Raw genomic sequence first — 13,047 nt, 5'->3', positions numbered from 1 at the left:
TTCTACCAATAGCTGAGATATTGTTTCATGTCTTAAATTACACAAATTTCTACACCACGAAGATGACGTGCTACAGACGCGAAATTTAACCGACAGGAACAAGATGCTGTGATATGCAAATGATCAGCTTTTCAGAGCATTTACACAAGGTTGGCGCCAGTGGCGATACCTACAACGTGCTGACATGAGGATAGTTTCCAACCGATTTCTCATACACAGACAGCAGTTGACCGGCGTTTCCTGGTGAAACGTTGTTGTAATGCTTCGTGTAAGGAGGAGAAATGCGTACCATCACGTTTCCGACTTTGATAAAGGTCGGATTGTACCTATCGCGATTGCGGTTTTTCGTATCGCGACGTTGCTGCTCGCGATGGTCGAGATCCAATGACTGTTAGCAGAATATGGAATCGGTGGGTTCAGGAGGGTAATTCGGAACGCCTAGCTGAATACCAACGGCCTCGTATCACTAGCAGTCGAGATGACAGGCATCTTATCCGCATGGCTGTAACGGATCGTGCAGCCACGTCTCGATCCCGGAGTCAACAGATGGAGACGTTTGCAAGACAACCATCTGCGCGAACAGTTCGGCTACGTTTGCAACAGCATGGACTATCAGCTGCGGTTACCCTCGACGCTGCATCAGACAGTAGCGCCTGTGATGGTGTACTCAACGACGACCCTGCGTGCACGAATGGCAAAACGTCATTTTTTCGGATGAATCCAGGTTCTGTTTACAGCGTATTGATGGTCGCATCCGTATTTGGCGACATCGCGGTGAACGCACATTGAAAGCGTATATTCGTCATCGCCATACTGGCGTATCACCCGGCGTGATGGTATGGGGTGCCATTGGTTACACGTCTGTCACCTCTTGTTCGCATTAATGACACTTTGAACAGTAGACGTTACATTTCAGATGTGTTACGACCTGTGGCTCTACCCTTCATTCGATCCCTGCGAAACCCTACATTTCAGCAGGATAATGCACGACCGCATGTTGCAGGTCCTGTACGGACCTTTCTGGATACAGAAAAAGTTCGACTGCTGCCCTGACCAGCACATTCTCCAGATGTCTCACCAATTGAAAACGTCTGGTCAATGGTAGCCGAGCAACTGGCTCGTCAAAATACGCCAGTCACTACTCTTGATGAACTGTGGTATCGTGTTGAAGCTGCATGGGCAGCTGTACCTTTACACGCCATCCAAGCTCTGTTTGACTCAATGCCTAGGCGTATCAAGGCCGTTATCACTGCCAGAGGTGGTTGTTCTGGGTACTGAATTCTCAGGATCTAAGCACCCAAAGTGCGTGAAATGAAAATGTAGTCACATGTCAGTTCTAATATAATATACTTGTCCAATGAATACCCGTTTATCATCTGCATGTCTTCTTGGTGTAGCAATTTTAATGGCCAGTAGTGTATTACTTTCTGTAAACAACATTCTTCCAAGATCCATCGGTTTTAACTTTCCTACATTACCATTTTCTCCTTCTACAAAGACTACATAGGGACCCATGTCTGTTGATTCGTATGTATTACCTTCACTAGCATATTATTTGTTACTAGGAAACGTGTTATGTCCTATAGGAGGTACCGTTGTGGTCACCGAATTGTCAAAGCTCTTGCGACTAAAAGACTTTTGGGAAGCAGGTTGCTCATTGCAATTCCTGTCTCCTATATTTACACTCAAGTTACTGTCTGCTCCTAGAACTTCCACAGTGTGTGCAACATTATCAATATCTACCATATCAACGTCCCCTTCAACATTACAAGTGTGCTTTTCACTTGCCTTTGCCTTCTTCGGAACATTTGCGTCAGGAGCTGCTGCTTGTTGGGGTGACGGTGATCGGTGTCTTGCCTTTTGTCGCTGGGTGTTGTTTGTCCGACACTGCGTGAAGACAGCTGAACTTGTTGAATGCTGATCCATGATGATTCTGAGGACAGTGATCTTGAGAGCACATGTTGATGGTACCCAATTGATGCTTATTTGTAATGAACACTGCTGAAGGGGGGTGCATCATGACAGTCTCGTTGTTGTGACTCGTATGCAAAGCGATAGCCGACCCTTGACCGGTATCGACTGGGATTTCGACATTAGTTTCCATTTTAAAAATAGCCGCTGAGAGAAATCTCCCAGCGACGATGCTTTGACACTTGTTACTAACTACTTGTAGTTAAAATATCCAGTAGATTACAGTAAAAAAGCTTGACAAGTTCCACAAAACACCTGATGGAATCTGTGCCGGTCACCGCATGAAGCACTAACGACTACTCAGCGCGGCTGCCGTAACTGCGAGCAACAATTTGTCGTTACCCGCTCGTTGAAAAGTCTTTCACTGCCGACAACACAATTGTGAGTCGAACTGTTAATAATCGCCCTTTCTCAAAATTCTTGAGAGCGATAGGAAGAACGCCGTTGTTTATTTCGTTGCTAACCAAAGATCCCCTGTTTGACCAATCTTGGATATAGGTGATGGTTTTCGTTGGACTGGGTGTAATTTGTGGCTGTGTGGGTCGTTTGACTAGCTTTTAAATTTGAAATATTTCTTTTGTGAGTTTTTCATTTTTCTGTAACTGCATACGTACGATTTCCAACCTTGTTAACAAGATGGGAGAAAACTGCCGTGTTATTCAGTGGTAAGATTAAGATGTTTTATGTAGTTCCCAATTTACGGTTTGCTGTTTGGTATAGAGAGACTTGATCTCTTTGTTTAGCCAAATTTTTGAGCTATTTGCTTAGTTTCCGGTGCACCTGCGGAACTGTTTTTCGTAATTTCCAAGAATGATTGCCTATCGAAGTTGGAGGGCTCTAAAAAACATATCGATCGTGCGATAGTAAATCGATTATGGAAGTGTCGTGGCGCGCGTTATGATGAGTTATTTGTAATTGTCATTTTTATCAGTTGTTTCTTCAGTTCGTGTATATTACATTCCCGCCGTTATTATTTGTGATTCCATTCGGAAATCGACGCGGTTTTTGTTGATAGCGAGTGTAATGTCTGCTGCTTCTCACGTTTCTCCTGCGGATTGTCTGACATGGAAAACAATTAATTCCATGCATATCCAGCATAGACAAATGTTTGAATTTCTGCCGCAAATTTGGACTTCTGCCGGACGGCGAAAGGAGGGATTGTGTTGACTGCGGTGCTGCGAAGTCTGTAAAACTTCGTAAGAGGAGTGTGTACACTGAGGTTCCGTTGCAATTTCATTGCGGACTTTGCGGAAAGCGAACCAGCATCTGGAGAAGTACGTGGTTCGAGTCCTCCAAATTATCGATTCAGACGAGCGTAATTCTTGTGTCGTGCTGGATTCGAGATTACACGTTGCAAGCCACAGCATCAGAAACTGAGTTATCGGCGAATACCGTGTGTGACTACAAACTGTAAATCAATATAATTAAGGTAAAAAAAAAAATTGACACACACACACACACACACACACACACACACACACAGTGGGGAAGAGAGCAATAGCTTCCCAGGTTGGCAACACTCACAGCGTGCCCGTGAACCAAAACAAACAGATAGATATAAACACTGTTGCAGTGCGAAGTGGGAAATAGTTTAAGAGGAGTGTAAATATTGCAGTACAACAAAAGTGTAGAACGGCAAATACTGCAAAGTGCAAAGGTGAAACGAAGTTTTTCGATGCCAACCGCTGCTAGCAAGGAGGGAAGGAGCAAAATATGTAAATAAACACAAGTAACTTGCACACCCACTTTATAAACGCCGGTATGAACCAAAAACAACCAAAAATGTATGTATCCAATTTGCAGAATAACCACGGAAGATGCTTTTTAAATAATAGCGAAACGCATCTGGTGTAAGTCTTGCAGTCAGCTCAAGACGGATAATCTATGGTAACAGATTATTATAAATGGTTCAGGTTAAACTTCCTCATGTTCTACTTCTTGAATCTCAAAACCCCATTTTAATTAGAGATTACCCTAATGAACTGCTCAATGTAGATTTTTTGATTGTTTCTAGGATAGCAATAATTTGGTGTTTACTTTCCAGACAACATAAATTGTGAGGCTCCATTGTACTGGAAGTGTGAAGATGGAAGATGTATACAGACCAGATTCAAATGTGATGGGAACAACGATTGTGGAGACTGGTCAGATGAAAAGGATTGTAATGCATCCAAGGTACATTCTTCTTTGTTATCAGATAGGCCTAAGACAACCTAATGAATTTCTCATTGACTTTAAGCCTCTAAAAGTCTGAAGTGTACAAACAGGTTTTTAGTCCTGCAATCCTATCTTGGAAGCCACTGTGTAGTCAGAAGTCCAACTTGATAACTTTGCTGCTTAGTTCTGAATTGGTAGAAGTTGGACATAGGGAAATGATTTGCCCTGATACTGCTTCTATAGGGAATAAATGTTCAATTTTCCTGCTTACAATTGACTAACATTTACCTTGCCAGCATCAAAGATAACTTGAGGTCATTTCCATAATTCTTATCCAGAGAGTAATGTGTAGTATGGGATCTCTATTTTGCTGCTTCAAATTTTAGTACCTTGTGCTCAAATTTTTCATCCCACCAATCTTTCATTAGTTAAGCTCTAGGCCTACTGACTGAAAATAATTTCATGGTTATAGAAGTGTTTGACTTAACATATAAGTAGGACTAAATATTTTAAAATTTTGTACTTCGTTTTTTTGTTCATATGAATGTAGTGAATGTTAAATCAAAAGAAGTATGATCTCATCTGTATTTAGACAGACAAGTGGGTTAGTGTGATAAAAGAATCTAGTGACATAATTAACTGATGTTACGTGGCATTTTGGACAGTGACAAACTTGCCACTTAAATTTTAGGAAGGGATGGTGATTTATAATTTTACACATTGAGGCATTTAAATGTAGTCTACAGAATTTAGTAATTAAACTTTTATATCTAGGTATCTGATGTGCAAAAGGTCTGCAGTGATGAGGATTTTCCATGTGGTGATGGCACCTGCATTCCAGATAGCTGGGTGTGTGATGGCCTCAAGGACTGCCAGAACGGCAATGATGAAGTTTTGGGCTGTTCTAGAAAGGTAACTGATTAAATTTTTAAATGGGTTAATACATCCAGGGCTTTGAGGGTGGGGGGGAGAGAGAGAGAGAGAATTTATTCATACATATAAAGCTAAAACACAAAGTGGTTTGGGAAACATCTCACAAGGGAACCTCCCCATCACACACCCCTCAGATTTAGTTAAAGCTGGTACAGTGGATAGGCCCTGAATAACTGAACACAGATCAATCAAGAAAACAGGAAGTAGTTGTGTGGAACTATGAAAAAAATAAGCAAAATATACAAACTGAGCAGTCCATGCGCAAGATAGGGAACATCAAGGATAGTGTGAGCTCAGGAGCGCCGTGGTCCCATGGTTAGCATGAGCAGCTGTGGAACGAGAAGTCCTTGGTTCAAGTCTTCCCTCGAGTGAAAAGTTCAATTTTTTAAATTTCTTAAATTTGTTACTTCTCCATAATCTATATTTGCATCTTTTAATCGGTTTGGACAGTAACCTGTATTGGAGCATTTCCTTCATGTAACCCAAAGAAATACCATCAGATTGAAGTTGCAGTATTTCCTCTTCGTGTTCTTTGCACAGATCGTCAACAATCTAATCATCTGGTACATACAGCCCCCGCAGTAATCAGCAAGGTATCGTCATCACCACACGTACTGTTTATCAACAAATGTAGGAAATAATCATATAAATTTTCGACAATCGTTGATCCCTTAAGGATCTTTCCGATTCCTTACAGTTCGGAAAATATTCATTGACCTTGTTATTGAAGTCGCGAGCTATATTTGCTGGATTCGTATTGCCCACGGAATACATCTCACTTATTTAATGAACCCTCGTCCAAAGTAGCGAACAGTCAACTGCCAGCCACGGAGCGTCGTTAGCAGGAATACTCTCTCTTCCGTGCGCTGTAGTCAACTGACGTCGTGTGTTTCGATGATTGTTTAGGTGTAGCATCCCCATACTACGGCTCAGTTACCTCACATCGGACGGACAGATAATAACTGTCTGAAAATAATAAATTTAACTTTTCACTCGAGCGAAGACTTGAACCAAGGACCTCTTGTTCTGCAGCTGCTCATGCTAACCATGGGACCACACTATCCTTGATGTTGCCTATCTTGCGCATGGACTACTCAGTTTGTATATTTTGCTTATTTTTTTCATAGTTCCACACAACTTCTTCCTGTTTTCTCGATTGATCTGTGTTCAGTTTCTCAAGGCCTATCCACTGAGCCAACTTACAACAAAATCTGAGGGGGTTGCAATGGGGAGGTTCCCTTGTCAGTATAAAAGGCTCAGTATAGGTAAAATACAAATAACATTTAGTAAGTGAAGATAGCTGAGTGATTTTATAATTGTCTACTGTTAGACAGGACTCAATCCTGATACAACAGCACTAAAGAGGAACTAGAACCTGCAATACCACTTTAACTGATGACAGTTAGACACAACACTAACAGTTAAACATATTTGTGATTACTGATAACTGTAGCATACTTTGTATCAGATATAATTCATGACTTTAGGGAAATTAGTTATGTTATTAAGTAACTGTTTCATTTTTGTGCATGTATGTATAGCTAGAAAGTGTAACTACATTTTGGTTCTTTGTATGATTCATGCTAACTGAACGTGTGGGAGTATCTTGTGAAGAGAATGTGTAAGCCGTCCTAGCAGCCAGGCTGAAACTTCAAAAAGGCCAGACATTCGAATTACTAGCTTTCTTGAGCATTTAAGCATTGTAATGACCTTTTACTTATTGGCTTTTAAGCATCAAAGAGTAGTTTCTCCGTAACTTTGATTAGAATTTCACTATTTTAGTAGAAAAATTAAGACAGTATTTAATGTGTTTTCTATGTAATGTGTTGGTGTTACATTGTAAAGTGAACATCAATAGCATCACGACATTAACATATTTAGTGTATGTAAAGATTAATATAGACTCTTGTGAGAAGACTTAGTAGAGAAACTACATGTTGCTTGAAACTTCCTGGCAGATTAAAACTGTGTGCCCGACCGAGACTCGAACTCGGGACCTTTGCCTTTCGCGGGCAAGCGCTCTACCATCTGAGCTACCGAAGCACGACTCACGCCCGGTACTCACAGCTTTACTTCTGCCAGTACCTCGTCTCCTACCTTCCAAACTTTACAGAAGCTCTCCTGCGAACCTTGCAGAACTAGCACTCCTGAAAGAAAGGATATTGCGGAGACATGGCTTAGCCACAGCCTAGGGGATGTTTCCAGAATGAGATTTTCACTCTGCAGCGGAGTGTGCGCTGATATGAAACTTCCTGGCAGATTAAAACTGTGTGCCCGACCGAGACTCGAACTCGGGACCTTTGCCTTTCGCGGGCAAGCGCTCTACCATCTGAGCTACCGAAGCACGACTCACGCCCGGTACTCACAGCTTTACTTCTGCCAGTACCTCGTCTCCTACCTTCCAAACTTTACAGAAGCTCTCCTGCGAACCTTGCAGAACTAGCACTCCTGAAAGAAAGGATATTGCGGAGACATGGCTTAGCCACAGCCTGGGGGATGTTTCCAGAATGAGATTTTCACTCTGCAGCGGAGTGTGCGCTGATATGAAACTTCCTGGCAGATTAAAACTGTGTGCCCGACCGAGACTCGAACTCGGGACCTTTGCCTTTCGCGGGCAAGCGCTCTACCATCTGAGCTACCGAAGCACGACTCACGCCCGGTACTCACAGCTTTACTTCTGCCAGTACCTCGTCTCCTACCTTCCAAACTTTACAGAAGCTCTCCTGCGAACCTTGCAGAACTAGCACTCCTGAAAGAAAGGATATTGCGGAGACATGGCTTAGCCACAGCCTGGGGGATGTTTCCAGAATGTGCTTCGGTAGCTCAGATGGTAGAGCGCTTGCCCGCGAAAGGCAAAGGTCCCGAGTTCGAGTCTCGGTCGGGCACACAGTTTTAATCTGCCAGGAAGTTTCATATCAGCGCACACTCCGCTGCAGAGTGAAAATCTCATTCTGGATACATGTTGCTTATTTACATGGTGATAACTAGGTCTATGTTTAAAGCCAACAAGCAAGCACGTAATATCACAATGGCACAAAATCAAATAAGTAATGTAATTACATCCTCAAATAGTGGCACAGAATTTCAACCAAGCATAGTTAGCGAAGTGTCAGTTATGGCTGAGCAACTCGCAATAATTTCTGCGCTCACATCGGTAACACAAATGATTGCAATATATGAAATTCATATGTTAAGTGAAATCCAAAGACATACGCAGCAACCAAATAAAAACATGAGTATGACATCTGTTACAGAAGCACTCACTAGGGGAGAATTGCCCGCAACTATGCGCGAAACCGAAAGAACTGTGTCGAAACTAAAAGCAATAAATGATAATATTACTAAAAAAATTCCAAAATTTGGAAGCAAAACAGTCACTTGATGGCCAGTCAAGCATAACTCATCACACAAGAATAGCAGTACAAAGAGTTAACAACCAAATACGAAGATATCTTATGTTGTCAACATAAACTAAATAATAAAGTGCAAGAAGTTATCCATGTACAGAACACCATTGCACAGGACATGACTACAAACAAGCGTGAAAACAAGCAAGCAATCATTGATCTTACTCGGAGGATAGACACTCTTCGTCTCGAAGGTGAGAAACAAATAGAGGAACGTTTCAGCGAACATAAGTTCGCTTTTTTTAAAAACATAGAGGGAACGGGTGAAAGTGCAAACTGAGACGGTGCGAAATTATATGAATCAAACATTGGCAGAAACTGTTGCTAACATACAACTTAACAATGAAACTGCACAAGGACCACTTAAATCAGAAATTCAGGAAATTAAACAAAATATAGGAGAAGAATTTCCTGCTTGGAAGGCAAAGATTGAACTTGAACTCAAAGCATGCCAGCAAGGTTTAGTTAATACTAGAGTGGCACCTGTTACCTGCAGTTTATCAAAAGCAGACATTATTCCTGACAAAATCAGTGAAACTGAATCCATGCGACAATATCCATGTATTGGTGCATATTCACGTAATCAACGGGAACCAAATTATCAGGAATATCGTCCACCATAAATAGTAACCAGAATACACTTGTGACTGAGTGAAGAAAAAATGCTTAAATATTGTCAATTTCAGATATTTAACCCCAAAAGAGTCGATCAATCCCATGGTCTTTATCAAGCAATATAGAGGGATATTGCCATGAATATGGACTGAGCAACAAAAAATTATGTACAGTGCAGGATTCATTCATGGGATGGATCGATGTGGGTGTCAGAAGCATCCAAATGTTGTCAGGAATATCAGCAATTTGAAAACGCTTTCTTGCACAAATACTGGAATAAAGGATTGCAAGAAAGACTACACAAGGAAGTTTTTGACCCACAACCATTTTATTTCAAAAACGGAACTTTAAGGAAGTATTTCGAGAAATACATAATTAAAGCAAATACTGGAATGAACCAATCCTGACAAAAGATATTATTCAAATATTAAAGGCCAAACTTCCACTAGAAGTAAAGGAAAAACTTCTACATTTGCCTGAACATCACGTGGAAGATTTTTTTTGCCACATTGGATTTGATAGACATCCTATTCTAAGAATCACATGTGTGCTATACCCAACCAAGTTACCAATCCAACAAATATAATAGTAACAACAAAACGTATGGAACCAAACCTTTTGCATACAATTCACCAAACGCACAGGTGAACTACTTCCAGAAAAAATGTGAAATCTTGTAATGAAAATCCAGACAAATGTAATCAAAACCAACAAGGGGAACACACATACAAATGGAAATGGATGAAAAATAATAAGAGGAGGAAAGGATATTACCGAGAGAGGAATTACCAGCCAAAATGCAGATATCAGCAACAAACCTGAGAGTATCACAACCAACCACAACCTTCAGGTTGGGAACCAAATGTCAATGCAAATGAATGGCGAAACCAACCTCCAGTAATAACTGACATAACAGAGCAAACATCTAACAATAATGGACAATCATTAAACTAGATTAGAGTGTCAGAAGCCCCGACGGCGCAGCCGAGGAAGTTTGTAGGGGCGAAAATTTAAGCATCTATTTCTTCAGGTACAATGATGACATATTATTAATAGAACAACTTCAGCAGGATATGATGCCTTGTAAAGAGGAACATACCACTGACCCTTTGCGAAAATTCAAGTGGAAATTGAAGGCATTACTGTGTGCAGGTTACTTTAGACACTGACCAGCAGTAAATGTCATTTCTGAGAAGTTATTTCAAAAAATACTTCAGAAAGTAAATCCACCAATTTTCCCTGTTCATTGTTGTGGGATTGTGGGCCAGACTGGTCATAAGTCTTCTCAGGCTAAAGTGCAGTCTCAACTACAGTTAAACACAGGAGATACAGCTATTGTAATTCTGTCAGAGACAGCAAAGGACTTGGAAGAGCAGTTGAACAGAATGGACAGTGTCTTGAAAGGAGGATATAAGATGAACATCAACAAAATCAAAACGAGGATAATGGAATGTAGTTGAATTAAATCGGGTGATGCTGAGGGTATTAGATTAGGAAATGAGACACTTAAAGTAGTAAAGGAGTTTTACTATTTGGAGAGCAAAATAACTGATGGTGGTCGAAGTAGAGAGGATATAAAATGTAGACTGGCAATGGCAAGGAAAACGTTTCTGAAGAAGAGAAATTTGTTAACATCGAGTATAGATTTCAGTGTCAGGAAGTCATTTCTGAAAGTATTTGTATGGAGTGTAGCCATGTATGAAAGTGAAACATGGACAATAAAAAGTTTGGACAGGAAGAGAATAGAAGCTTTCGAAATGTGGTGCTACAGAAGAATGCGGAAGATTAAGTTGGTAGATCACATAACTAATGGGGAGGTATTGAATAGAATTGGGGAGAAGAGGAGTTTGTGGCACAACTTGACTAGAAGAAGGGATTGGTTGGTAGGACATGTTCTGAGGCATCAAGGTATCACCAATGTAGTATTGGAGGGCAGCGTGGAGGATAAAAATCATAGTGGGAGACAAAGAGATGAATACACTAAACAGATTGAGAAAGATGGAGGTTGCAGTAGGTACTGGGAGATGAAGCTTGCACAGGATAGAGTAGCATGGAGAGCTGCATCAAACCAGTCTCAGGACTGAAGACAACAACAACAGCAACAACTACTACTATAAATTGCATATTACTTGTAATAGAAAAACTGGTTGAAGGCTGTATCTTGGAAATTGATGAATTTATAGAGAGGAGTTGGCATATTGATTTTTCTCTGGGCCGTGCCAGTTTTACAGTAATGGATCAAAGATATCAGGTGAATCTTCTCAGGGAACATAGTTGTCATGAAAAATGTTGCCATGGACGAAAACTGCAAATAAAATGGATACATTGTGAACCTGCACAGGAATACCAAATTAATTATTTGCAACCAGTCTTAAAAACTGAAGATGTGGTGTACAGAAAAGTAAAAGAACCTGAATGTTTGCAATACCATCAAAGAAAGCAATTATATGATCTTATACAGGTATATCATGAAGTCTTTCAAGAAAAGCCTGGTGTAATCGAGGGATAGACGTGTCATTTAGATGTGATTCCACACGTAGTTTTTTTCCTTACTTTTCATCCAGTACTGTGGCATCTATGAAAGGCAGTTGTTGCAGAAATCCAACAGATGCTTGAATGGGAGCTGACTGAACATTCAAGTCCATACTGTAGTCCTATTCATGTTGTCCCAAAAAAGGAAGGAAATGTTTGTCTCGTGCTATACGCACGGCGAATAAATAAGATTATTGTGCCCGTGTGAACTCATCCGGAAAATATCGATGAGTTAATTCAAAAGTTCAAAGGATTGAAATACTTGCCGAATATTGATCTCAGGAGTTCATTTTGGCAGATGTCACCAGACGAACAATCAAAAAAGTACACTGTGTTTGTACATGCAGATAAAAGCTACCACTTCAAAGTTCTATCTTTCAGGCTGAATGTGAGCTCGGGAGTTTTTGTAAATGCTCTAGATTACGCATTGGGACCTGCACTTTGAAGCAGTTTAACTTTGTTTGTGGACGACATGCTCATTACTACGGCCACATGGAAGGAACACGTCGATTTAATGAGGAGTATTAAAACATTTCAAGGAAGCAGGCATAACTGCAAATCTGCAGAAGTCCCATTTTGCTTGGGATAAAATTGAATTTCTAGGTCATCTTATAAACAAAAAAGAATATTACGGGACTCTCTGAGAAATTAAAGTCAATCAAAAACTTTACAGTTCCAACAACTAAAAAGCAATTGAAGGGATTCCTCAGAGTTGCTTCTTTTTAGGCGCTTCATTTATGACCACTCTATTAATGCAGAACCATTGTACAGCTTGTTACGAAAAAATACTCTGTGGATGTGGATGCAACAATGCCAGCATGCATTAGAAGCAATAAAACATGCCTTAGTTAATTCACACATATTATATCATCCAGATATGATCCAAGAATTAGAATTAATGGTGGGTGCTTTGGAAATTGGAATTGGTTCCTGCCTCTTCTAAGTTAAAATAATAGATGGCAACAAAAAAACTGTCCCATAGCTTTCACTAGCCGACTCTTAGCTGCATGTGAAAGAGCATATACAACTACTGAAAAGGAAGCATTGGCCCTAGTCTGGTCATTTCACTATTACTTATACGGAGCAAAGGCAGCAGTATACTGTGACATCAAAGCCTTAAGTTTTTTTGCAAACATGTAAGTTATTACATCCAAGATTAGCAAGATGGATGTTCTCACTCGGAGAGTTTCAATTTAAAATTAGATACTTAAGCAGACAAGATAATTTCATTGCCGATGTACAGTCAAGAATGCCAGACTGAGATGTGTCAACAATTAACATCACAGACAATCCTTCAGAGTTCAAAATTCTATTAATGAATAATAAAAAATACAGAAAACATTTTCTAAGAATGTGTAAACACATGGGAAAACTGCAAAATGAAGATCCTTGTTGGCTTTCAATAAAAGAAGCTTCAGGAAAACATGGAAGC

The 13,047-nt window shown here is 40.4% G+C and overlaps 1 protein-coding gene across 1 annotated transcript in view; it reads left to right on the top strand.

The window, feature by feature from the left end:
- Positions 1-3,948: 3,948 nt before the first annotated feature.
- Positions 3,949-13,047, top strand: part of LOC126188829 (vitellogenin receptor-like) — a 209,998-nt gene continuing 200,899 nt past the window's right edge. Inside the window, exons 1-3 of the mRNA XM_049930442.1 lie at positions 3,949-3,955; positions 4,016-4,146; positions 4,903-5,040. Coding sequence (XP_049786399.1) covers positions 3,949-3,955; positions 4,016-4,146; positions 4,903-5,040 — 276 coding nt within the window. The remainder of the gene's footprint in view (positions 3,956-4,015; positions 4,147-4,902; positions 5,041-13,047) is intronic.

The sequence above is a fragment of the Schistocerca cancellata genome, chromosome 5, assembly GCF_023864275.1.
Source record: "Schistocerca cancellata isolate TAMUIC-IGC-003103 chromosome 5, iqSchCanc2.1, whole genome shotgun sequence".
Lineage (NCBI taxonomy): Eukaryota > Metazoa > Arthropoda > Insecta > Orthoptera > Acrididae > Schistocerca > Schistocerca cancellata.
This window is presented reverse-complemented; position numbering and strand designations above follow the sequence as displayed.